General features: G+C 43.5%; 1 protein-coding gene across 1 annotated transcript; it reads right to left on the bottom strand.

Moving 5' to 3' along the window:
* LOC148040115 (peroxisomal 2,4-dienoyl-CoA reductase [(3E)-enoyl-CoA-producing]-like) lies at positions 1–26,027 on the bottom strand. Its single transcript, XM_087696792.1, has 5 exons — positions 25,724–26,027; positions 24,290–24,449; positions 8,885–9,057; positions 8,558–8,785; positions 1–657 (listed from the first exon to the last, which is right to left on the bottom strand). The coding sequence occupies exons 1-5, from the start codon at positions 25,928–25,930 to the stop codon at positions 490–492; spliced, it is 936 nt and encodes a 311-aa protein (XP_087552918.1). The 5' UTR covers positions 25,931–26,027; the 3' UTR covers positions 1–489.
* Positions 26,028–27,666: the final 1,639 nt, after the last annotated feature.

The raw sequence follows: 27,666 nt of genomic DNA, 5'->3' as shown, positions 1-27,666 counted from the left end.
TGGTCAAGGTTATAGAATGAAAAATTTGCTCTCCATAGAATCTAGTACCTTTGTCTAGCTCCAAATTCTCTTAATAGCCTTACTGATTCTGTAGCACAGATTATGGGTAGAAGGCTTTTCAAGAGTACTTAATGAACCTTGCCATATCAAGTCACATATACTTCATAAAACAATGCTTGGTAAAATATACATTGCCACATTCAACCTCTCAGCTTGACCGGTTGAACTCTGAACAGGACTTGTGAAGAGAGGTGCCTTGTGATACTATGTAAGTGACTAGATACCATTATTTAGAAACCACTTCAACATTTCATAAAACTTCTGGTACTCTACCATCAGTAGAATTGAATGACAATTTAATTATGGCCTTGTTAGGTAATAATAGGTACCAGAACCAAGATTAGGGAGCTAATTGAAGCACTTCCAGAACACACCAGCAATGGTTCTTCAATTGCCAAGCCATGATATGATAGGTACTAAAATCCTTTGTCAAAGTTTGCTTTTGTATGAGCCTGGAATACCAACTCCTCTACTTCTTCCCTCCACAGCTCTGGAAGCTGCAACAACTTCATCCCTTGATATTGAAGGAGGTTTGTAAAGCCAATGTCCTCCATCTACCACGAGTGTTTGCCCACTAATCCAACTCCCTGCACTTGACTGAAATATGAAAACACTTAGAGCAATCGCTTGGCCCCACATACTGGAACTTGTAGGATTTTTGTAATGAGCAACCTAGTTTGATATAGACAATTGTAACTATTCCATTGGATTGCCCCAAATTTGCCTTAGCATTTGAAAAAATTACTTTACATTACACAAAAGAGAGAGATTTACAAACTTTATGTTCCAATGAATTGCATCATGGGGGAAGACTACTCTGTCAAAACAATAAACGCCTTCTGTTGATCCTAACATTATAAATCTTATTTTCTTGTTTTCTGTTGCAGTAAAAGTGGAAATTTATAGGATGTGATAAAATGCCACTTGGTGTGACCTTACTTTCATTGTCCCCTTCTCAAACTCCCTGTTTACAAGAGACTGATGTCATGACAGTACTCATGTAACTTAATAAACGTAACTGTTTATCTAGGTACTTTAGGGGAGGATAGTTCTCATGTTAACCAGATGATACAAAGCAAGGCGCATTTCTCCATATTTATAGGTAAAGTTTGGTGCACCAACCTTGGCATTTTCACATAGGCTACAGGGGTCAGCATAAGATCACTTTAGAACAAAATAGTTTCCTGGGAGGTATTTATCCAATATCATTTTTCATAAAGCATGAAAATGCTAAGTTAAGGCAAACTTCTACCACAAGAAAGGAAAGGGGTATGTCAACTTTCTGCTAATCAAATTCCAAATAAGATTGGCTCAAATATGTAGTTCAAAAAGGGGCCATCTCTAAGAGTGGTAAATGGGGGGCTTATTGATATGACTGTCCTAGACACTTGGAGAGTCATTAAGTACATGAAATGATCTCCTGATCACGATATGCTGGAGCCACAGCTGGTTTGTATCCTATAGACTGGAGAAAGACACATGAAATGATCTCCTGATCAAGGTATGCTAGAGCAACAGCTAGTTTGCATCCTACAGACTAAAGAAAGACATACCTGAGGGGCATACCTCTTATTCCTCAGACCCAAATAAATTACCAACTTGTTGTGGACCTCTATCTTGGGTTGAAACCTCTAGAGTCACCCGCTAAGTCCTAGCTCTATCACGTTTCTTCTCCTCACCTCAGAAGGCCTTTTCTAGAGACCTACATACCCTCAAAGACACCTCTAAGGCAATGCAGATAGCCATATGCTAGATGAGGGTCTCACTATCAGGTGAGGTAGAAACTGCCATGGAGGACTCATATGTGCAGAGTCCAGACTATGGACCACATAAGAGGCGAAGAGAGATGAGCATTACCATACTGCCTCTTTAGACAGTGATGGGTCACAAACCCACATCTTTTTGAGTTCCCAGCCTCCAATTCTTCGTCTTCGAGATGAGGTGCCACAAAGACAAGTTGACCAAAATGTTGGGGCATATAGTACCATAAAAAGGGTGACCACTTACTATTACTTAGAAGAGGCACATATAGTTAGGTATCTTTGATGATCTCATAAGCCAACAGTCCAGGTAGAATACATTAGTGAGGTTGAAATGAGCTTTCGCTGAAACCAAGCATGTGACATAGCTGCCCCCCCTTCCGTCAATTGCTGCCACCTGCTGCTATTGATGGTACACTACTTGCCCATCTGCTGCCTCCTGCCAATCTCTGCCCCCACCTAGAGCTGCACCTGGTGCCTTGCACCCCCAGGCTGAACGCTGCTGCCCCAGCTGCCCCCCACCCTGTACCTGTGTGGCCTGTCGCGCCCCCCACTCCGTGATTGGCTTCTTTCCACCCTGCACATTGGTACCATGCAGATTGCAGAGGCAATACTGATGGGTCAAGGTATTTTCATGGTCCATCTCACCTCAGTGGAGGCAGCCTTGGGGCTTGTTGGTAGCTCCCCCATAGCCTCCACGAAAGCCGTCATCTACATGGTCCTGTGGTATGGTGGCTTCACTGTTGAGAGCGGTAGAGGATTTTTGGCACAATCCTCACCCCCTCGTTTGCTGATGCAGTGACGGCCACAAGAGTTCCGAAAGTACAAATGGCAATGGAAGATACCAAGAAAATACCTAAGTTTTTAGAGATTGAGGCTGGCAGGCACACCGTTAGTGGATTCTACGCAATTGTGGGTGCAAGAATCAACGGGCGGGAGTGAGTTGGTTTTCTCACAAATTGAGAGTCTAGCACCAAGTGGGGCATCCACTTGGGTTTTAGATAGGTGAGCAAGGGATAGACCATCCATTATCTTGGCTTCTAGTAGGGACTGACATTACCCCAGCCCAGCGATTTCTCCCAATACTTGATTCCATTAGAAAGAAGCTGACCTACTAGAGCATGACTCACCTCTCCTTGGTGGGTGGAGCCCTAGTGGTCAACCAGATCCTCCTAGCAACAACGTGATACATTGCTTCCTGCTGGTGTTTCTCCTCTTCCCATGTGGCTCAGCTTTGCTGCCTAGTGCAGAGCTTTCTTTGGGCTAATTCGGATGGGTCTAGGGACTCCCGGGTCAAGATGGCATGGGCAACTATTATCCAACATTGCTCTTAGGAAGGAATTGGGATCATCAACCCAAAGTACCAAAGCTTGGCCATCCTAGGCAAGCTTGTGGTTCGTGGGCTCATGCCAGGTGGGCAGAAATGGAAGGTCCTTCAAAAGTGTAGGGTCATGGCTCGGCAGGGAGTGGAGGCCATCCTTGAGACAGATCTTCATGACAACACAAATCACCCCACCTAAATCCTCCTTCGTGCACAATGTGCTATGGGTATGGCAAGGCGTGTGTAAGGCCTTGATTTAGAGGCCTCTAGTTTGTCAGGAGGAGATAGACTGCCAACGAGTGGTATGAACCCCCACATTCGAGATCGTGACAAGATCCAAATCAGTGAGTGCCCTCACATCCAATGGGCTAGCCAGCCCTACCCGTATTGTTAGAGGGACTTGTTGAGCTAAAACACACTTTACAGCTGATTAGCAATTTTAAACAGCCCCAAAACACACTTAATTATAAAAAACACAAATTTGGTGTGTGGTTCGAGAGAGTTTCAATGGTCCCCCAAAACCCTACTTTTTTAGGGCACCCTTCAACATCTATAAATAGCAGGCTGCCCACCATTCAGCCTCATTCTTTCAATGCAAATTTCATCCATTAGCCTTCACCCATGTAGCGGTTTCCTTTGCAACTGCTGCCACTTCTCCCTCAGCCCTTGTAGTGCCTGGCACCTTCCTCCCTAGCTATCGCCTATTGTTTGGCACCCTTCTCCCTACTGCATTTGGACTCTTCTACCATCGCCAGCACACAGTCTGTATCCTCCAGCTTGTGTTTGGACACTCCTCCACCAGGCAACAGTTGGCAGTGATCTCCTACACCTTTTGGCGACCTCCTGCTGCTTGCATTTGGCCCTCATCCTACCTAGCGGCAGCTGCCGACCTTCCTCCTCCTCTAGGCGGCCCTTCTACTGCTGTGTTGGCAACCTTCTACTGCCGTCCTCATCATTAAGCATTATCCTCTGTAGTCGCCTTAGTTCACAAACACTCTGGTGATTAGCATTTGGTGTTTCCTGCACTCCGACACTCCAACTGATGGTCATAGCACTTGGGATCCATCTCCGAGGACATCACTCTACGACACTACATTGCTCTGCCCTTTGGCATTCTGCACACTCTTACATTCATTTACAGCATTCGTTCACTTCAAAGTTTCTTCTCTTTGTGTGTTTGTCTCTATGTTTGAGTTTTGAGTTTTTGCATTTTGCGTTTAGGGTTTGATTTTTGCTTGTCTATGTCTGAGCCTTTGTGTTTCAATCTTGGTTGAACATGTTGTGTTTCCTCAATGCAAACCCTAGCATATCTTCACATGGTATCGAGCCGATGCTCTTCTAAAGAGTATCATACGATGATTGTGGATGCTAGTCTTTGTACAAGACACACACACAACTTGATTCTGACTCAGAATGTCTCAGGCACCTTCTTCTAAGGATCCTATGACGCCCTATCAAGCTTCTCTATCATTGGAGGCTCTAAGAAGGCATTATGGACTTTGGGACCTCATCATTGGTACTGACCCTCAATTAGCTCGCCCTGAACACATTCGTCAATGGAGAGCCTACAATGCCATAGCCAATGCTGAGTTAATGCAAAGGTTGCTTCCTGAGTTCCACTCTCAATTATAGCATTTTCCCCTCACATCTAAGTGTTGGAGCCATCTCATTGACCATTATGTGGCTTGAGATCACACTTGATATATCAATCTCGATTTTGAGCTTCATGATTTTTCCATTAAGGGGATGATCTGAAAGTCAAGTTGGCCAAATATCAATGGTTACTCCCCTAGTTTGCCACTACTAGCTCCCTAAAGTTAGATGACGATCACGTCATGTTCTTCGTGAACAAGTTGCCTAACAAATGCTTCCATTTTATCCAACACATTATCTCACTACCTAGATTGCTAACCTTCTATGAGTTTGAGTGTCAATTCTTGCGTTACCCGAGACCGCATGATCAAGTCCACAAGAAGTCTACACACATCCTTTCAAAGGGGCAAGGGTTGATTGCCTCTTCTTTAGGAGAGAAAACCAATAGTGGCAAAAAATCGCAAGATGCGAAGGCAAGCCAAAACAAGGGTGACACCACTTTCTTTGACGGACCCAAAGAAACATGATCCCCTTGGCAACAAATTCCTAAGAAAAATAGGATTTCCACACATTGCCAGAGGCCGGGCCATGTGGAGGAGAGTGTCGTACCAAGGCCCATGATCTTCCTCCTAGAAAACCACTGCAAACTGCTACGATTGTAGCTGGCTAGTCCAATGGGGCTACACCTCCAACTGCTGCACCGCCACTAGGCAATCGACAAGCACCCTTTGTCCGATGCCTTGTTCTCTCTAGGGTGACTACTTGGACTCCCTTGGTAAGATAACCATTGCCTCTAGCCTCGGTAGGCCATTGGGCAACTGATGTGCACCCCTTGTCCAATACCCTAGTTGCTTTGGGGTGGGATACCTTAGGATAAACATTGCCAGTCTTCCCTTTTAGGCTTCATTTTAGGTCAAAGAGGGGGTGTTGAGCTAAAACATGCTTTATAGCTAATTAGCATATTTAAGCATCGCTTGCCCCAAAATATGCTTGCTTAATGAAAAACACAAATTTGGTGTACGGTTCGAGAGAGTTTTAGTGGTCCCCCAAAACCCTAATTTTTTGGGACACTCTTCAACATCTATAAATAGACAAGTTGCCCACCATTCAACCTCATTCTTTCAATGCAAATTTCAGCCATTAGCCTTCACCCACGGGGTGGCCTACCCTTTGCAACTATTTTCGCTCCTCCATCAGCCCTTAGCACCTTCCTCCCTTGCTGTAGCCCACTATCTGCGCCCTTCTCCTTGCTACATTTCGACTCTTTTGCCATCGCTAGTACACATTCTATCTCCTCCAACTTGCATTTGGACACTCCTCCACCAAGTGAGAGTTAGCAATGATCTTCCACACCTTCTGGAGACCTACTATTTGCATATGGCCTTCACTCTACCTGGTGGCAACTAGCAATCTTCCTCCTCCTCTAAGTGCCCCTTCTACTACTGTGTTTGGAACCTTCTGTTGATGCCCTCATCATCAAGCATCATCCTCCATAGTCGCCTCAGTTCCCAGACATTGTGGTAATCATCATTTGGTGTTTCCTGCACTCTAATACTCCGATGTCACTCTCAGACACTGCATTGCTCTGCCCTTGGGTATTTTGCACACTCTTACATTGATTTACAACATTCATTCACTTCATGGTTTCTTCTCTCTATGTTTGTCTCTGTGTTTAAGTTTTGTGTTTTTGCATTTAGGGTTTGAGTTTTGCTTGTCTCTATCTAAGTCTTTGTGTTTCAGTCTTAGTCGTACATGTGTTTCCTTAGTGAAAATCCTAGCATATCTTCACAGGAGGTTTGCAAGCTAGCTCATTAGGTGACCTTACAGCAAGCATTTAGCTGCTACCGTGGAGTTGAGATTAGGAGGGAGATTGGGGAAATGGTCCCATAGGATTGGTTGGACCCCTCCCTCCCCAATTCGGGGAGCTAGGGTTGGATGTTGAGGTGTGGACGTGTAAGTTCTCACCAATAGGCATCCCCTTACAGGTGGCAGGTATAGTGGACAGTGCCTCCTATGAGGTATTGTTTATAGTCCAAATTGGCGAAAGCCTAGCCCTCAACAGTGGCTAGTAGGAGAAGGAGCTACTAGCTATTCCTTGGAGAAGGATTCATGTCATCAGATTCCAGGGGAGGACTTGGCTACTGGACCCCTACGTACCCTAGAGTGAGTTCCGAGAATGGCACCTTTGGATTTGGGAGAGTTGGCAAAGGTGGAAAGGGACCCTAGAGAGTGGCTTTGGCTAGCCACAACAATTGCCAAGCCCGAAGGCTTCTTGGCCTACACAATACAGATTGGCAGGCATGTTTTGATGCACAAGGACATGGATTGGGCATCCTCACATATCAAGCACTAGGTGGAGCACAACATTACCGAGGCCTTCCAACGGGCCTTTTGGCAACGCTTGTGGGATAGCTAGAGGCCGCAGAGGGTGTTATACTTCTTATGGCTCCTAAAAATGGAGGTTTGTGGCTGTTGGGGGTTGGCTGGTTCAGATGTAGCAAGATGGATTTTGCAAGCATTGTCCATCACAGCGCTTGGAAACTCCAAAGCATTGCCTTTGGTCTTGTGAGGCAACGCAACTGATACAGAGAGGAGCATGCCATATTCTCTACTGAGTGGCACCTAGCTTGGGATTTATATCCTGGGGAGCCATCTGCTGGCAGGTAGTTAGCCAGGGCTGCCACTTACTGCATGGGGCTGAGATTCATGATACTATTTTTCTTATTAGGGCAGGCTCCTGTGCTATGATCAGCTTGGAGGCACTTCCCATCTGTCACATAGTATTAGAGCCAAAAACAGAGCGTTTAGAGGTGTGGAAGACTATTGGGAGCCTCATAGTTTGGCACATCTGGAAGGCACGTTGCCAATTGGTTCTAGGTGGTGAGTGCATGTCCACATGCAACTTTTGCAGAGGTCTGGACCTCAATCATCCACGTCCTCCGCGGCCACTGGGATCAGGTGCAGGGTGATTCTCAAGCACATGAGGAGCTCCGCGACACCACTTCTTACGTACTTGGGGTGGTCATATTCTAGTCTTCACAATGCAGGCAAGCAACCCCACGCGGCAATACTCTCCTCCTCTGTGCCTTCTATTCCCCATTTCCCCCCGACCCTTGAGATGCTTGTATATATGATTCTAGTATGACTTTGTATCAGCTCCAGCTTGTTTGTTGAACACATGTACTTTGTTGTAAAATCTTTTGAGTAGTATAGCTAGCCACTTTTTTCTTGCACCCCAATCCCAAAAAAAGAGAGTCTAGGTAGACACATCTTTTGGCACACAACTATCCCCATGGTGTAATTATTGATAGGGGTTCACATCGTGAGACAAGCCCTAGTGCCCGTCATCTCTTTACACCACATTGCCAATCCCCCATAACCAAGAGACCCAGCTGAGCTCCATAGATGATGAGGTTCCTGTAGGCACAGAAGATTTATCCCATGTGCGAGGGAGATTGAGATGAAACTACTTTTTGGTTAAGCCACTGGTTTCATTTTCCATGTTACAATTGTTGAGTCTGTCTACAAGACAAGATACTGTAAAAGCATAGCAACAGTGCTTGTCTCATAGATCCTGTGACCTTTTAAAATCAAGTATGGCCTCTTGTTTCTCTCTCCTCTAATCTTCTACTTTTTGACTTGTGCTTTCGATTCTTTATCTTGGACCTTAATGAAAGCTTGCATTGTACAGACAAGACAAGTTTGTTCGTACTTTCTCAATAATACTGGTGCTTAATCTGTAGAAACCAGTCGCTAAGAAAAATGTATCCTCACTAAATATATTTCCCAGGTGTAGGCCAAAGAAAGGAAAACAATAACTCACCACAATGTAAACAGTTGCCATTGCAATATCCCAAGTCGTTCCCATGCGACCAACTGGAATTGTGGATGCAACTTTCGCCTCTGCTGATGTACCAGCACGGTCAGAAACTCCGAGTTTGAGAGCACCAGCAGTATTACCTACTGGACCTGGAGCTATCCCATTTACCCGAATGCCATACTCTGGACCCCACTCAAGACACAAGCTCCTTGTCAGACTGTCAATAGCAGCCTGTAAATGCATACTAATTAGATTCAAATGGAAGGAACCAATAACAAAAAACAATACAGAAATGCGGAATCATGATTTGCACTTCAGAAGTTTCTTCACCTTAGCTGCTGAAGCATGGGACTGATACCATGAAGCTCCATAATGCAATGTTGCACTAATATTAATTATTACACCGCCTTGTGACCTGGTGTCTTTTCCCTTCCCATCCTTCTTCAGTGCAGGGAATGAAGCATGACACATGTTGAAAGTTCCAATTGTGTCTATTTCAATTACTGGAAAAGAGAATTACATGTCAAATTCCTGAAACAGCATGAAACAACCACTAAAAGTTGGAACTACATGTAAGAGAAGAAAAATGGTAAGAGATTTGAAAACAAGAAGAAAAGCATGTAAAACTCTCAAAATCTAAATGTCAAGTGATTGCTTAGACATGGCTAATTGGCTGACCCTATCAACATGTAATCCTAATTTTCAACCAGCAGGATTAAAACTTAGTCTTCAGAGAGTGGATAAATTGTCTATACTAGGAAGCGACTTTATCTACAGAGAACCAGCTTGAGAGATGGGCATATCATAGCTTTCAGTAACCCTTTGCTGCTAGTGAGCTTTGTTGAGTCACAGTAATTAGGGCATGCATTAATGCCTAATTTTACTCCATTAAAACAGCCCCAAAATTTTTTATTTGTGAAAAGAAAAAACTTATTAGTTTACAGTCATACAAATGCCCACAAGTCACTGCCCTTCCTTTGAAGGCTGCCACCTACTCTACAGAGGATCATATGGAGGTGTTGCCACCCTTCGTCAGTCAGGACAGTGTAGTTCTCGTTTTCTCTCCTCCTTCCACAGGTGCTGCCACCCATCTCTGCACTGGAACTTCAAGACAGTGTAATCATCTTGAGCCATTCTGGTATCACCGACTCCTTGGCTCTCCTAAGCCCCAGTCTGAGAGAGAGGCCAGAGGGAGGTCATTGAATTTCATTCATCATTCATTACTGCTACGTATTTCTGAGTTCATTCACTACTAGTGCTCATTATACAAACTTTGTTATCTCCACTGCAAACACTACCATTTCATTACATGGTATCATAGCCAGGCTCCTGATTGTCTCTTGTGCCTTGATCAAGAAAGCTTAGCATTCAAGAGAGCACGAGAACACCTTCAAAGATGTCTAAGGCTTAAGCCATCTTCACCAAAGCAGTCCCCCTCAGGGCCTATCCCTTTTGGTGCCAATATCCCCCTCACTACAAGCTCTGAGGTAGTGGCACCCTGACTCTCCTCCTAGAAACACAAGGGGATAGCTTAAAGAGAAGGATGATTATTCTATCTCTCAAGAAAGAATAGCACTAGGGATGTTTCTTTCGGTGCACCATTGTCTTCGTGCATTCCACCCATTCTGGCTTGTTGTTGGCAAAGGCTTATGCATATTGGGATAAACTCAATGCTCGCATTCGCTCGTTTTTGTTTCTCTCATGTACGACAGTTGTTCTCTCTCACATAGAGCATTTGATGGTGGCTAGGGAGATATGGCTGGAGTTGGATCAGATGTATAATCAGATGATTGTCATGAAGCGAGTTTCTTTGGAAGTGCAAAATGAGGACTATGAGTGCCAACAAGTCATCATCCATGCGGGAGCATATCAATAAGCTAAGGCAGCTTCAGATGCACGTTCAAAAAGGAAGGTGATCACTTATGAAGACATGGCGATAACTCTTTTTTCACAATTACCACCTCACTTCAGTGGTTTTTATTTCGCCTTGATTGCTTCAAGGCGGTCTAAAACTCTTCGGTGGAAAGAGTTGGTTCCTATGGTCTTGGACCAAGAGAAGTAACTAAAAGGAACCAATGCCTCGAAATCTGAAGCTTTGGTTGGTCAATCCTCTCAGAAGAAGGGGAAGGACCAAAAGAAGAAGAAGGGAGACAAATCTAAGAAGGACAAAGACAAGGAGTCTACACACATTTGTGGCAAAACAGGTCACTAGAAGAAGGATTGTCTTGACAAGGAGAAGAAGGAGAAGGAAAAGAAGAAGAAATCTTCGAAGGATTTCGGAACGGTGGCTGCTCTCTCATCAGCTGCTTTCCTCCATTTGGAGGTGGTTGACGATTTGAACCTGACGGCTTCTGATGCTACGTTGACGGCCCCATTTACTCGGGAGTGGATTGTTGATAGTGGTGCCTCTCACAAAATCAAATGGATGCCCAAACTAGGATATTAAAAAGTAATAATGGTAGTTCACCTCCACAAGTTTACCGAGTTCTTACATACAATTCCAACTCACCTCTATCAACCCCCCCCTCAAAATGCAATTGTAAACTGTAGGAATGGAAGTGTATGGCATACAATGCCAACTCATCTCTATCAACTCCCCCTCTCAGAATGCAATTGTACAACGTAGGAATGGAACTACAATGAGCATGGCACACTTAATGTTGTTCATAGTTGTTCATAGCAAAGCTCCCTGAGCAACTATGATCAAGAGTTTAACACTTCAATGTACATTTCAAATAGGTGTCCCACTATGGTGGTTCCTCATTAGACCTCCTTCGAGGCATTTCACGACATTTGACCTTCCATTTTCCAACTTTGAGCCTTTGAGAGTCGTGCATATACACATAATCTTGATGACAATGTGAATAAGCTCCTGCCAAAAGTAGAGCTCTTGATATTCGTAGAATACTCTTTCAATACTGAAGGCCTATCAGTTGTATGATCCTTGTACAAACTGTATCCTACAAAGAAGAGATGTTGTCTTTGAGATGAACATTATGCAACCTCCTACACCAGTACAACCTTCTCACTTTCACATATAGTCTACGCTTCCTAAGATAGTGTCATTTGAGTCTAGCCTTTTTTCCACTCCTAATCCTCTTGCAAAGTCTTCAACTCCCAAGCCCCCTCTTAAGGACCTATTACCTCGTTGGTACCAGCAAACCATGTGGGATTTGCGGATCCTTCCACCAAATACAATCCCAAAGGGCCTTGAAGAATATGCTACACTCATGTCTACCACCTTATCAATATATTTATATAATGCATTCTAAGCCAAACAACTGGTAGGAGGCTCTAAAGTTTCTAGAGTGGCAATTAGCCATGGAGAGGAAGCTAGAGAGCATTGACTGGAATGGAACTTGGAACTTGGCGGATCATTAGGTAACAAGCAAGTTATTGGGACCAAATAAAACATTCACACAAAATTAAAAGCTAATTGAACCTTGGATAAATACATGGCTCGTTTTATGGTACAAAGATTTCGACAAAAGCAAGGAATTGAGTATGACAAAACCTTTGGGACTATAGCATAGTCGATATCTTTTTGTTTTTAATAGCCTTGGTCTCTCATCTATCTATCAAACAAACGTCAAAAGCACCCTTTTGAATGGATATCTAGATAAGAAAGTCTATGTGGAGTAGCTGTTGAGAAACCCTTCACCCACACTTAGCGTTTTTTGCGTTTTGCGTTTAGGGTTTGTGGCCCAAAAAAGGGGCGCCATCCTAGACTAACTGTGCCTATTTATAGGCCACTCTCTCATTCATTCCTCCTCACAACTGATTCATTCAGTCTGTCACCTCTTCTCTCCAGCCTCTCCACTACCCTCACACCCCTTCAGAGGACATTGTGGTTCGTGGTTCATGGTTCTCTTCATCATCTTCCTTGTGCTATGGCATCCGTGTTCCCTTTGTATCACATTCACTCCATGATTCAAAACTTCATCATTCCATTCATCAGAGTTTCTTCTCTCTTCTCTTCTCTTCTCCATGTTTGCCGAGTTCACTCCGTGTTCCTCCCCGCAAACCCCGCTGCATCAAAATCTCCTTTTTGCAGGTTTCAGGTGTTTTCAGCTTGCTGCCCACACCCCTTTCGTGGAGAACATCGCAATCTGAGCTGTCCCTTGCTGTCATCTACAGTCTGGCGCCTGTTTCCAGCCTTCCACCTGTAGTTTGCAGCTATTTATAGCAAAGCAACTGTTGCTGATCACTCTCCATTCAGAAAAAAATCTCGTTTTTGCAAATTTCAGGTATTTCAGCTTGCTACCCACATCCTGGATGCGGAGGACATCACAGTCCAAGCTGACCATTGTTGTCTACAACAGTTTTGCACCTGTTTCCAGTCTATCACACACTGTTCGGAGCTGATTTTAGCATATTGACTACTGTTGTTGGTTTTTTTCATGCATTTTTAGCCTTTCTCTCCTACAGCCTATGTTTTTAGTCTTTCTCTCTCCTCACCTGCGTTTTAGTCTTCCTCTCTCCTCACCTGCGTTTTTCTACTGGTTGCAACCTCTTACTGTTGGTCACATCCTCCTCCCACTGGCAGCTCACTTCCGACCCTCCCGTCCCTTAAGGCGGACATTGCGGTTTGTGCTTCACACTGCCCTCACACCCCTTGAGGCAGACATTGCAGTTTATGGTTCATGGTGGCTGACCTCTTCTTTCTTCAACAAGGCACACTGGTATCCATGGCTTCTTTATCAACAGATGACCAAACTACTAGGTGCTCCTATTGTGGCATCACCGGACACACCACCGATACTTGCCGACTTCAACCTTTACTCCCCACCCCCCCGGAGTATATGCATCTTCCACCAGGCACTCCTTGTGCCACCTCTCCTTTTTGGGCCACAGAGAACGTTCTGCATCAGCTATCAGAGTACTACGCTCAAGCCAATAAGACGCATCTGATGCGCACTAAGTCCTTTCGAGCACATGGAGGATCGATTGGCGCTACAACCTCTTGGAGATCGTCGCAATGCTAGTGGTAGTCTTCTCCCACCTATTTTCAGGTACAATGGTTACCATGGCTCGTGGTTCTGCAATCCGCTCCATCGAGAGACAGCAATTGTTTGATACAATCTCCTCATCAACTCGCTCCTTCGAGAGACAGTGGCTGCTTGACTCCTTCCTCTTCTTCAGCTACCCAGTTCGCTCCACTGAGAGACAATGATTGTTGCCCACCTCTTGCTCATTCTGAGCCCCATCCTTCCCAACCCTCGACTACTCAGGTTCGAGAGGCTACCTTTGGGAGCTCTTCGGCACCCCAGATACCTTCTTCAGTATGATCGGCGGCACTTCCTTCGTCATCAGACATTTTAGAGTCCGTGATCCATGAGTTTTTGGATTCCCTATCTACTTCAAAGGGGGATTCAGAGGGGGATGTCATCTCTTTGCCCTTAGAGGGGGCATCTACTTCTTCTTCGACTTCAGTGGGGGCTCCTCCACCTCCCACCTCAGAGGGGAAACCTATTCCACATGAAGTTCTTTACCCATCATCTCCTTTCTTGGGGTGGCTGTCTTCGACCAGTCATCTCTTCTACTAATACCCAAGATCTTCAGGTACCACCTAGATTGGGACCTTGGAGGTTCAGCCGCGACTTGGTCACGAGACCTTCATATTCCTTCCAGCATGGATGCACGGAGCTAGTGGCTTCTCTTCCGAGGTTGAGTTTCGGGTTCTCCAGTTCACTCTATCTACTGTTCTTTACTACAAGTTACCTTTCAGGTGGAAATCTTGGATCTTAGGGATCCTCTGCATCTTCCTCCTCCTCTGCATTGCATGTTTTCATCATCTTTGTACTAAGGCGCTTGGGCAAGTGAACAATTTCCACACGAGGGACACTGTCCAAGAGGCACCTGCTACACGAGCATTCTTCAACATGTAGCATTGCATCTCCGCCTCACTCTTCTCTAGTTCCCCTTTTTGGGCCTGAGAGGGGGTGTTGAGAAACCCTTCACCCGCAATTTGCATTTTTGTGTTTCTGCGTTTTGCGTTTAGGGTTTGCAGCCCCAAAAAGGGGCGCCATCCTAGACTGACTGTGCCTATTTATAGGCAACTCTCTCATTCATTCCTCACGGCTGATTCATTTAGTCTGTCACCTCTTCTCTCCAGTCTCTCCACTACCCTCACACCCTTTCAAGAGGACATTGCGGTTCGTGGTTCGTGGCTGTCTTCATCATCTTCCTTGTGCTGCGGCACCCTTGTTCCCTTGCATCACATTCACTCCATGATTCAGAACTTCATCATTCCATTCATCAGAGTTTCTTCTCTCTTCTCTTCTCTTCTCCATGTTTGCCAAGTTCACTTTATATTCCTCCCCAAAAACCCTACTGTCCTGCTGGTGCATCATCTTTTAACAGTAGCCTTCCAAGCTTTCTTTTCTAGTGAAGGAATCGATTAGGCACGCAGAAAGAGGTAGACAGACCTTACGCTCAGTGAGAGAGACAAGGAGAGTGCTAGTGAGCAGAGTAGAGAGTGAACACGTTTTTCGATACAATGACGAGTGTACCACTTTAGGTTTTAGATAGATATATGTATGAAAGTACAATGTGCTAAGGGTGTGTTCACACCTGTACACATATAAAAGGCACGATGGCTCTTTATTCCCAACAACCTCCCACCTAAAGGCAATGTGTCTTAAGAGGAGAAAATTAAGGCAAAAGAATAAGCTAAGTCTAAGTATGTACAAAGTTGAAATAAATATATCTATCCAACTTCCATCATCTGTTGACAATGAGCAAACCGCTTTGCTGGAAGACCCTTCGTGAGAAGGTCTATAGGATTATCATCTATATGCACTTTGACAAGCTCAATACTCTTGTTGTCAAGTACATCTCTAATGAAGTGATACTTCACCTGTATGTGCTTTGTCTTTGCATGAAAGACAAGATTCCGTGCTAGCATGATAGCACTCTGACTATCACAATGGAGAACAGGTAACTTTGTGATGCCAAGCTCTCCCACCAGACGTGAAAGCCATAAAGCCTCCTTGCATGCCTCAGTGGCAGCTACATACTTTGCCTTATAGTAGACAATACAACACACTTTTGTAGCCTGGAGATCCAAGAGATTGCTCCTCCTGTGAAAGTAAACACATACCCAGAAGTGGACTTCCTGCAGTCCGCATGACCAGCATAGTCTGCATCCGTAAAGCCAACAACAGATGCCTTCTGCTTTCCAAAGCAGATGCACAACTCCTTTGTGCCTTTGAGGTATCTCATAATACCTTTCACTGCATCCCAATGCTTCTTGCCAGGGTTGCCATGTATCTGCTAACTACTCCCACTGCAAAAGCAATGTCAGGACGTGTAGCAACCATAGCATACATCAAACTGCCAATAGCTAAAGCATATGGTATCTTGGCCATTTCAGTCTTCTCATCATCAGATGTAGGGTTGTCTTTTGCACTGAGTTTCACATATGGAGGCAATGGAACCCCAATTGTGTTCCCCCCCTCCATATTGAAATGCTGCAAAACTTTGGAGATATACTCCTGCTGAGATAGATAGAGTAAACCTTTAGATCTATCTCTGAGTATTCGCATGCCAAGAATGTGATTTGCATCACCCAGATCCTTCATGTCAAAGCTGCCATGAAGACTTTGCTTCAATGAATCCAAGGCATGAGTATCCTTGTCAGCAATCAGCATGTCATCAACATACAAAACCAAGATAATCAGGCTGTCATTTGCTGCCTTCTTGGTGTACAAGCAGTGATCCACTTGACTTCTATGAAAGCCTTGGGACTGCATGAATGTATCAAACTTATGATACCATTCTCTTGGTGCTTGTTTCAGACCATAGAAACTTCTTTTGAGTTTACATACCATTTGTTCTTTCCCTTGTTCAACAAACCCTTCAGGCTGCTGCATATATATGTCTTCATGCAGATCACCATGTAAACATACAGTTTTTACATCCATCTGTATGAGCTCCATATCCTTAACTGCAACCAAGCCCAAAATGGTTCTCAATGTAGTCATCTTGACTACAGGAGAGAAAATCTCATCAAAGTTAATTCCATGCTCCTATTTGTACCCCTTTGCAAACCAATCTTGCTTTGTACTTTGGTGAGGAACTAGAAGTGACCATTTTGTAAACCCATTTGCATGGAAGGGTTTTCTGCCCTTTAGGCAACTGCACCAAGTCCCAAGTGCCATTTTTGTCAAGAGATTCCATTTTTGACAGCATGGCTTTATACCATTTCTTGCTGTCCTGTCTGTCCATTGCTTCCTTGAAGCAAGACGGTTCACCACAGTTTGCCAACATGACATACTCAGCCACATTAATTGCACCAGGAACAAATCTGTCACGTTGTCTAGTAGCCCTAGACGATCTCCTAACCCAATGGTCATTGTTTGCTGGCTATTCCTATAAATTTCCATTTTCAACATGCTGTCCTGGCATTTCAACCTGCAAATCAGCATTAACAACTTGCTGTCCTGGCAGTTCCTGCACATGTAATGGCTCATTTTCATGGGCAATAGCTGGCTGATCATTTCCAACATCATTTCCTGCATTTACAAGTTCATTTACAGCAGGTATTTGCTACTGTACAGCGGGCACATTTTGCTGTCCAAAAGGTATTTCTTCCCAAAATACAACCCTACGGACCTCCTCAGTCTTTTCGGATTGTTTGTGCATGCGATTTTCCCGGAAGATAACGTCATTTTTGCGTACTATTTTCCTTTTCTCGGGATCCCACGATTCATACCCCATTTCACCCTCGTCACCATATTTTAGGAAAATGCATTTACAGGACTTTGGATCAAGTTTGCTGCGTTTTTCTTTACGAATGTGCACAAAAGCCTCGCAACCAAACACTTTCAGATGACATATGAAGGTGGCTTGCCCGACCACGCTTCTTGGGGAACTCCCCCCCCCCCCCCCCCCACCCCCCCCAAAGACCTGTTTGGTGACCGATTAATCAAGTGAACCGTTGTCATAACAGCCTCTGGCCAAAAACCATGGGGTAATGCAACATGAGACAGCATCGTACAGACCTTATCCTGTATGGTCCGATTCATACACTCTGCAACTCCATTTTGGGATGGATTACGAGGGGCAGTGAGCTCCCTCTTTATCCCTTTGCTGTCACAAAATGCCTGAAAGGCTTTGGACACATATTCCCCACCATTGTCAGAGCGAAGACACTTAAGTGTCTTATCTGTCTGATTTTCAGTCAATGCCAAGAATTTTTTAAACTTGTCAAGAACTTCATCCTTGCTACGAATAGGGTAAACCCATACTTTCCGTGTAGCATCATCGACAAAGGTGACAAAATATTTATTTCTCCCTAAAGATAATCCTGACATTTGACATACATCTGAATGTACTAACTCTAGAGGAGAAGATTTCAAAGAAAGAGACTTTTTGTGATAAGTCTGTGCATGTTTGCCATAAATACAATGATCACAGTGCTCAAAATCAGCATAACGAAGACAAGGCAAGTAACCCAAACGAGAAAGCACTTTCATTCCTGTTTGACTCATGTGTCCCAACCAGCCATGCCACAAAGAAACACTTGGCTGCTCGGTCACGATAACAACATGGTCACGCATACTAGATACATGAAGTGGATACAACATATCACTCTTGCAACCTCTGGCAATAACCCTAGATCCCTTACAGATCTTCCATTTTCCATCACCAAAGGTGGCATGAAAACCATCATCATCTAGCTGCCCTATGCTGATCAAGCTCTTTTTGAGCTGAGGTACATGCCGTACATGCTGAGGTGTAAAGACAGAGCCATGTTGAAACTGTAACTGTACACTGCCAATACTTGCAATCTCACATGCATAGTTGTCCCCAAGATGGACAACACCATGTCGACCCCCTGTATATATGGAAAACCACTTACGATGAGGGGTGACATGAAAGGAAGCACCTGAATCAAGAATCCAGGTATGCATGTCATCATCTGTATCTGCAAGTAGAACATGTACACCAAAATGTGAAGAGACAAAGAGTACATCACTCCCACTGTCATTGTCATGAGTGACTACATTCACCTCTTCAATTTTTACACTGCTCTTCTTAGGCTGACTATCCTTCTTCTCTTCCTTGCAATCATCTGTCTTCTTACCTTTTTCTTTCTCTTTTTTCCATTTGTGGCAGTCACGTTTAAAGTGACCCTTCTTGCCACAATGATGGCATTCAACATCTTTGCCACGTGATTTACTGCGTCTCTTGCCATCATATTTGCCCTTTTGCTGTGATCTGCCCCTAGTATACAAAGCACTAGAAGACTTACTGGATGCATTGTTGTGCCGATTCATCTCTTCCATAAGTAGAGCACTCTCTACATCAGTATACAAAAGGATCACATTAGAATTGCTCATAGCAGTCCTGAATGTATCCCAACTCTCTGGTAGAGTGCAAAGCAAGAAAGTAGCCTTAAATTCCTCATGAATCATGAACTTCAAAGCAACCAGCTGGCTGAAAATGGAGTTAAACTCACTCAAGTGAGTAGACATTGCTGTACCTTCTTTCATACGCAAATCCATAAGCTTTTTCAACCAATACACTTTACTTGCAGTGCTCTTCTGTGCATACAGTTCTTCCAGTCTAGTCCATATAGCATATGCAGAATCCAAACCTTCAATGTTGAAGAGCCAAGCATTAGAAATCGATAGCTCTATGGTTGAGCATGCAAGCTCATTCAACTCATCCCAATCGTTCTGATCCATGTCTACAAGCTTTGCTCCTTTAGTTCGATCAGCTTTGCCTGCTTCTTTTGTAACAGGATTTTGTAGCACTGTTTTTGCCACACTTCAAAATTATGTGCGCCTTCAAGCTTCCTTATATGCATCAAATTACTGCTGTCATTGCTGCCAGCCATGGTTTTCAGCTCAAAAGTGACCAAAAAACCAGTAAATGCCTGCCCAAATTGTCACCCAAGTGACCAAGGTACAAACAAGTACCAATCAGCAATAAATGACCACACAGAAGTACAGATTTCAGATCTGTAATTCAGTTTTTAGAAGCACCAAACCAAGTGCTACAGCATTATCCAGCTGATTACAGCTGTTCCAAAGGGCATGTGCATCACATTACATGAGAAATCCCAAAATTTCAGCTGCAATTTCTGTTGTACTTGTACCCACGGGCATAAAATTTGACATGAACAGTCAAAAGCCCCAAAATTTTGTGCTCAAAAGCGTCAAACACACATCTGCATTTCCTCTGTCATACATAGGACTATCCAACTTTGCCAAAATAAAGCAATTTCAGCAAAACCCCCAAATTTCACCAAGTGTTGTTGTCCAAATTGCGTGGAATTCAACCTGCATGTACATAAAATTACCAAATGCTGCACAAATTTTGCCCAATTGCAAAAGCCCCAAATTGAAACGGGGTCCAATGTGCCTCAATGTCAAGAAATTGGGTTAATTTCAGCCCAATTTGTTCATGTACATGAAAAGCCCCAAATGTTGAGGACAAAATGTCACAAATTCCTACAATTTTAGAGACAAATTTGCTTGTCCTGCATCAAATTTTCCAAATCTGGGAAAAGCCCCAAATTTCTGGGCTAAATGTTGAGAAATTTCACTCAAATGAGCAAAATTTCAACAATTTTGGCGAAATCCCCAATTCAAATGCGCATAATATCTGCAATTCTGACGCAGATGCCTCAATTTTTCACGAGCAATGCTCAGTCTGGCAAAGCCTTAACTTTCTGGGCCAAAATTGCACAAATTTGATGTTTTGTGCTTGCACGCGCGAACCCCGGTTAGGGGAAGGAGTTTGAGAAAAAGTTTTTTTTTTGAAAAAAAAAATGTTTCGAATGACGGGTCTGTTGACCCGTCAAGCCTCCCTGTCGCACGCTCGCCTGCTAGTTCCATCACGCGTTGCGCGCCCCGTCAGGCATGTTCTTGCCCGTTGGTTCCGTCACGCGTTAACTGCTGCCCACTACCCGTCACGTTACGTTCACCCGATGATGAGTGGCCTCACTGCCACCTCAAGGGAGCGCGTCTACCGTTCCGCCACATTCACCCGATGACGAGTGGCCTTGGTGCACAGCTGGAGCCTGGCACTCGCACACTCTCCACAGCCTGTCCGCTTTCTACAGCTCACAACTACCTCAGCCTGACTGACGATTGTCTGCAGCACCTTACGCTCTGATACCAGTTTGAAGGAATCAATTAGGCACGGAGATAGAGGTAGACAGGTCTTACGCTCAGTGAGAGAGACAGAGAGAGTACAAGTGAGTAGAGTAGAGAGTGAACATGTTTTTCGGTGCAATGATGAGTGTACCACTTTAGGTTTTAGATAGATATATGTATGAAAGTACAATGTGCTAAGGGTGTGTTCACACCCGTGCACATATAAAAGGCACGATGGCCCTTTATTCCCAACATCTAGACCATAAAGATAAAGCCTTTCATTTGTAAAAATCCCTTTACAGCTTGAAGCAAGCACCATGTTTGTGATTTCACAAGATGATTTTCTCATATCTCATGGCTTCCATTCTACACTTCAAGTCTTGATAAAAACCCCTTCAAAAGGGATCTACTATGTACTTCTATATGTTGATGATCTATTGATAATAGGCTTTGATATACTACTGCCATAGCATATCTTAAAGCACAACTTTGCTTTATGATTGAAATGATTAATCTCAGTCAAATCTTCTACTTTTTGGACATGGAGGTTGTCTAACATGGGGATGAGATCTTTGTATTCCCGCAGAAATATACCCTTCAGTCAGTGGATCGGCATTGTGCACACAAGACACATCACATAACCACCCCTTTAAATCCCCCCCTGAAGCTTTCAAAGGATCCCTATGCACAACCTAGGCTCAGCTCTGATAGTTTGGTCAAGCTGCAAACAAGATACGATTGCTGCATCTTCTGCCCATGCCAAGTATTGGGCTCTTTATGATGGTACCACCAAGGCCACCTACTTGAGAAGCTTGTTTAGTTTCCAAGCCCCATTTCCACTATAATCTATTGTGATAGTTAAGAATGCAATAGCACTTTCTAGCAACCCCATCATCAGCCCAAAGACCAAGCCCAAAGATAAAGCACGTCAAAGTGCATTAGGGTTTTACCAGAGAGCAGGTGGAGCTAGACACTATCTATCTAGAGTTTGACTTTGCCAACAACTTGACCAAACTTGTCAACCACCTAGTCTTACACTATTTTCTTTATCCAATCAAAGTCAACTCTCCCTCCCCTTTGATATTGCGACAATGAGAATAGGGGGTCCCCATAGCTTTCCCTTCCATCTTCTAGTGGTGAGAGGGAGCAAATTCTTCGATTGGTACTTATAGAATTTTAGTCTCCAATGTACTTTATATCATTATCATTAATGTACCTTGATGATCATAATTGAAAAAGAGCACTTGGGCAAGTGAACAATTCCCCTACGAGGATATTATCCAAGTGGCACCATTGTACTTTGCATGGTATTCTGCTTGAGCATAACACCTTGCATAAAACATGGATTGACATTGTGTTTTTGTGAACAAAGAGCTTTGGATGAGGGGAAAACCTGTACTTATAGGCACCCATCCAAGGAAAACTCCTTGCATTTGTGCATACTCCCCTTTTACTTCGTCAAAAAGCAGTCACCCTTAGATCCATGGCGGCATGCAACATATGCTTCTACCATTAACTTCATTCTTACCCATTCCCTAAAACCAGTTTCTTCATTAGACACTTCGTCACCTCTTGCATGCTTTTGTTTATGGAGGATGTTTTAACTCCCCCTTGCTGTCAGTAAAAGCAATTAAAAGAAAACAAAAATCATTAAGATCCTTTAAACACAGCTATTTGAAAGAAGATATCCATTGCCTCTAAAGACTTGGTAGGTTCATGGGCAACCTACATGCACCCTTGGACCGATGCCTTGGTTGCCTTGGAATGGGATCCTCAAGTATTGAAAATGGGTGGAGATTGACTCTCATCCCATCTTGGACACAATTCTTTTGGGCCTGAGAGAGGGTGTTGCGGCACTAAAGTTAGTGTTGTATTAAACCCAAAATTAAGTCTCTTCAAGCACAATGCCGAGTCAATAAATTAAATGGGTCATCTTTGACAGTGGATCAAATGCACCCCCAATCATCCATAAATAGGAGCTTTGTGATTGCATCTCTTCATCCCAATCATTTCAACACCCTCAACCAGCTGGCAGCCACTTTCCCTCAGTCCCATTGCTGCTATACCCTTTCTGGCAGATATCTTGAGTTGTGGAGACCTTGGAGTGCTGCCATCACTAATTTCAGATATCCCACTGCTGAGGTGACCTGTCTACAACTCTCACCTACCTCTTTCAGCATCTTCAAGGGCTGCTAGTCATCATCAACATCATCATTCACCTATTCCAGCTGCTGCCTGCCTGTTCTGGTGCTGCCGACTGCCTCTCCAGACCTGTTGCAGCTACGTTTTCAGCTGCCAGTTGCCACCCAGAAATCAGAGACCACAACACCTGTCATTGCTAGCCTTTCAGCTGATGTTACAATTGCATACGCAGCTATATTCTGCTTTTTCTTGCCATCTATGTATCCAATTGATCTGTCACCAGGCTGTCCATTGCTGCATTTTTTTTTTTTTTTCCAGAAACCTCAGTGCTGCATTTTGCTACCAGCCTGCAATCTTGTTGTTGCCTAGCTGCAAGACATCATTCTATTGCAGTCAGCCATCCTCCACACTATTGCATTGGGCTTCTACATCCTCTCCTTCCCTAGAACTACCATGTTTGGCACCCATTCCAGCCATTTCTGCTGCTTGGGCTTCTTAATCAGCATTTTGCATTGAGCACAACTAGTTTGCAGCACGAGGGATCCATTCCAGAGGACAAGATCCCCTCAGCCCACTCTCATGAGACTGGCTGATGGACAGTCCTTCACTCCTTGAGAATCCATTGTATTACACCTCACATACTCAGTTTTTTCATTGACCTTTTATTCAGCATTCTTCATTCATCTCCTTCTTTTTCATTTGCATTTTGTCTAAGTTAATTGTGTTAGTCGTGTCCATACACTGTGTTTTCTCTCCAAACACTTGTGTAATACACATGTTGCTGAATGGATGTAGTGGTACAAATAAAGAGGTCCATCCATCAAATTGTTGCAGATTCGGGTGGTGAGATGTACTTCATACGTGAGGAGCAGTTCAAGGTTTGGGTGGCTTTGTGGTGGGAGGATTCCAATGGGCTTGAGTTGCCACAATTCTTTGCATTCTTTGTCAAGCTGTGCATAAAGAAATTGTGAATCTCCTACAGTCATGTTAACTCAAAAAGGACAAACCACTTACATATAAGTTAAATCTTTGAGAATATCTAGAGTTGAAACTCGAATCAGGGTTACTTCTAGATCAAGATACCATTTCTATCAAACTAATAGTATAAGATAACATGTTAGTTTGTAGCTCAATGAGGATCGGCTTTGCCAGGTAGGGTGGCCAATCATTGTTCTGTTTTCTCAATTTATTAATCACACACCATTAAAAAAGTGATTGTCATGACCTGTGCCTCTTCTCAGAGTCTTGATGTGATTAAAGAAACAAAACTGTAAAAGAAGAAAAACGTGAAGCAAGAATGTGTCCTAGTGTATGAACCAACAACGCAAAAGCATGGCCACATAATTCACAAAAATTGCATGATGACATGGCATATTTTACAAATTTTACATGATTCTCCCGCCACCCTCAACCTTTTGTAGTAATTCTGTAAAATGTCCTCAACCATCATTCAAGGCATGGAGTATGGACACTTCATTCTGACCTGTTTTAAATCCTTTTGGAGTCATTTGTTCTGCTGGTGCAAGAAAGTTTCCAGCTGCACTATTCACAAGAATATCCAGGTGTCCAAAACTCAAGAGAGCTACTTCAACTGCTTTTTCTGCATCTGAAGGGGATCTCACTTCTCCTTGCACAACTTCTACCTGGAAAAATATTGAAATGCATGCTGCAGATTTTTAAAAAAGTTGCTCTAACATTCTGCAAGGGAAAAAATAGGTCAAGAAGGAATAAGCCAAATGTCTATGAGGTTGTGAAAAGATGGTGATTAAGGAGACGGTTTTGGTAATCCCAGAGATGCAGAACTCAAGTATAAATGACTTTTAACAAAGGCATATGCCAAGTTGTATGGCATCAACTTGCTTATTTTCTGTGCTTGGTTGTGCTTTCTTCAGTGTGTGCAAAGCCAACAAGCAAACAATGGGGCTATCATGCACGCTGGTGGAGCCAATCACAGCCACTTCTATGGCTTTCACAGTTTTTCTTACATTATGTAAAGTACTTCTGGTGGTGCTGTTCATACATGTGCATGGAGGATGCAATCTTCCTGGTCTCCATTTGAAACTTAACACAGTGAATGTTTACCTGTGGTTGGCATAATAACTCATCTGCTGTCTCATACTTTTGTAAATGACCTCTGATTAGACAGCACCAAGTCTACGATTGCATTTGCAGCATGAGACCGTGTGAACTCACAAGGAAATGCATAGGAAACCTCAATGGATAAGCTTGAATAACATCAGCAGCGTGCTTTTCCTTGTGACAAATGCAAAGGGCATTGGTGGGCAACAGCATCTAATGTGACACGGACCAATTTCACCATTGATCCTTCAAACATTCCACTTGGGGATGCAGTGAAACCTGAATCGAATGTCAATTGTAATGGACATTCTGAGGGGAGATTTGTTGTTTCCTCGAGCATGTGATTATCCACAGGTAGAAAATCACAGGGAATATCATGTCTAAACGCTAAGGATGCTTATTAGCAGATCAACTGATCTGAGACCATTATATGTAGTGAGACCTGAATCGAATGTCAATTGTAATTGACATTCTGAGAAGAAATGTCTTCTTCCATCGTGCAAGCGATTATCTAGCACAGGGAATACCACGTCTAAGGGCTGAGTACGCTTACTACTCGATCGAATTGTCAGATGCCACTGTATGTAGTGAAATCTGAATCGAATGTGAATTGAAATGGACATTCTGAGTAGAAATTTCTTCTTTCCTCATGCAAGCGATTATCTCACAGCTAGAAAATTACAGGGACTATCATGTCTAAAGGCTGAGGATGCTTACTAGCGGATTGAATTGTCTGAGACCCTTATATGAGAGCTTATCTGGTATTCTTTTCAGAGGCACAAATTGTATTACAAGCGAAGCAGAGAGAGACTGATGTGTGCAGATGAAGAGGGAGGACCTTGATATCCAGTGCACGGAGAGAGTCGGCAGCCTGCTGCAGAACCCAGAGACGGCGCCCCATGAGAACCAGGGAGGCACCGTGCAGGCCGAGTTGCCGGCCAACCTCGAATCCGATCCCGGAGCCTCCTCCTGTCACAAGCGCCACCTTGCCTCGCAGAATACCTGGCCGGAACGGGGATTCTTGATGCTCCTCCTCCATAGCCATACTTTGCTTGATTGGTCGCTCCAGCCTCCTCCGATCAGCGCTGGTTGACAGAGTTTGTGCTCTACTTATATGCACTGAAACAGGAACAAAAGCGACCAACACTTTTGCACTTTCAGACACGACAGATTGGCAGTTTATTGGACACGCACATTTTTTCAAAATACCGAGTAACAATATTATTTTTCAAGATATATTATTTTCCAATGAACCTCAGCCCCAGCCCACTTGGTAGAGATATTGGAAACTCAGCCCCAGCCCACTTGGTAGAGATGAGTCTACCAGTCATCGTAAGGTCGATTCCTCCCAATTGCCTACGCACTCTCCACCACCTCCCTATCCCCTGCGATGGTGCTTGGGCAACATCCCAAAAATAAAATAAATGCCATATGGCAAAGCATTAAAAAATAATTTATGTGAAAACATGTTGCCTCCCAAAAAAGATTTGTGCTACTTTAAGAGACTCTTTTCACATAGAGAAAGGGTAGGGGACCCATAGAGTTGCACCAAAAATGGATCGTCGCATGCTTTGTTGATTCCTTACCATTTTCCATGTTGTGATGATGATATATGGCTATCCCAAAGGCAGTGTGGCTTGGATATGTTATCCCAGTATAGTATGATAGCATGTAAGCCTCTTGCAGTGCCATTGGAGCAAAATGTGAAGTTGAGTACTAATATGGGCAATGAGATGGAAAGACCCTACTATGTTCAGGAGGATAATAGGAAGTTTGATTTACATAATTATCACAAGGCCAAACTTGAGCTATGTTGTTGCCCTTATCAATCGATTTAGAGAGATGCCTAAAAAGCCTTATTTGGATGTAGTTAAAAACATATTAAGGTATGTGAAGTCCACTTTGCATTATGGACTTTTTTATGAGGCAGATATGGATATACAAGTGTTTGGATACACACATGCAAATTGGGCTGATAGCATGTCTGACAAAAGATCTACCAATGAATTCATGTTTTCCCCTAACATTGCAGCAATTATGTGGAGCAGCAAAAAACAACCTACATTTGCTTTATTGAGTATAGAGGCTAAGTACAAAGGTGCTGCTATGGCAACATGTAAGGTGGTATGGCTACAAAAGTTATTGGTGATTTAGATGTGCAGGGAGACGGTCCATTTGTCATTCATTGTGATAACATGAGTAATATACAGTTAGCTAGGAACCCAATGTTCCATGCTAGGATAAAACACATTGAGGTGCACTACTATTTTGTAAGAGAGAAAGCGCTAGTAAGAGAGATTGACTTGGTATATGTCAGTACATAGTATTGGATAGCTGACATTTTCACAAAGGCATTGGGTGCAAAGAAGCTTTGAAAATTTCAAAGTTTACTTGGATTTGTAGAGATATAGTTGAGCTTGAAGGGAAGTCTTGAGATAGCAAGCTCAACACGTGTGGATATTAATGATGAACCGCATGGCTGGATGGATCCCCGTGTCTACACTAAACACGTCAATGGTCATTATGACTCTTACATGGCGTTGACTTATCACTTATTATATTTGGTTATTGGACCTACCTACAACCGCTGATATAGTTATAGTGCTAATCGATTAGTGTAGTCAGTTATGTACTGCTTAACCTAATAGGGCACTTTCAATTATATTGCATCTTATCTATACTTTGTGTGTATTGAATTGTGTGTGAAAGAAGAAGAAGAAACAAGCAAGAAAATATTTTGGTCTCCATATCTTTTCTTGTGTTCTTGAGTGAGCTGCCTCT

This window comes from Lygodium microphyllum, chromosome 2 (assembly GCF_053477565.2).
Source record: "Lygodium microphyllum isolate KBCC chromosome 2, Lygodium_microphyllum_v1.1.10, whole genome shotgun sequence".
NCBI classification, from domain to species: domain Eukaryota; kingdom Viridiplantae; phylum Streptophyta; class Polypodiopsida; order Schizaeales; family Lygodiaceae; genus Lygodium; species Lygodium microphyllum.
The sequence above is the reverse complement of the archived record's forward strand: the minus strand, read 5'-3'. Positions and strand labels throughout refer to the sequence as shown.

Coding starts and splice junctions, on each gene's coding strand:
- LOC148040115 (XM_087696792.1), bottom strand. CDS start 25,930: ATGGCTATGGAGGAGGAGCATCAAGAATCCCCGTTCCGGCCAGGTATT. Junction 24,450..25,723: donor TCCGTGCACTGGATATCAAG/GTCCTCCCTCTT, acceptor ATATTTTTCCAG/GTAGAAGTTGTGCAAGGAGA. Junction 8,786..8,884: donor CCCATGCTTCAGCAGCTAAG/GTGAAGAAACTT, acceptor ATGCATTTACAG/GCTGCTATTGACAGTCTGAC.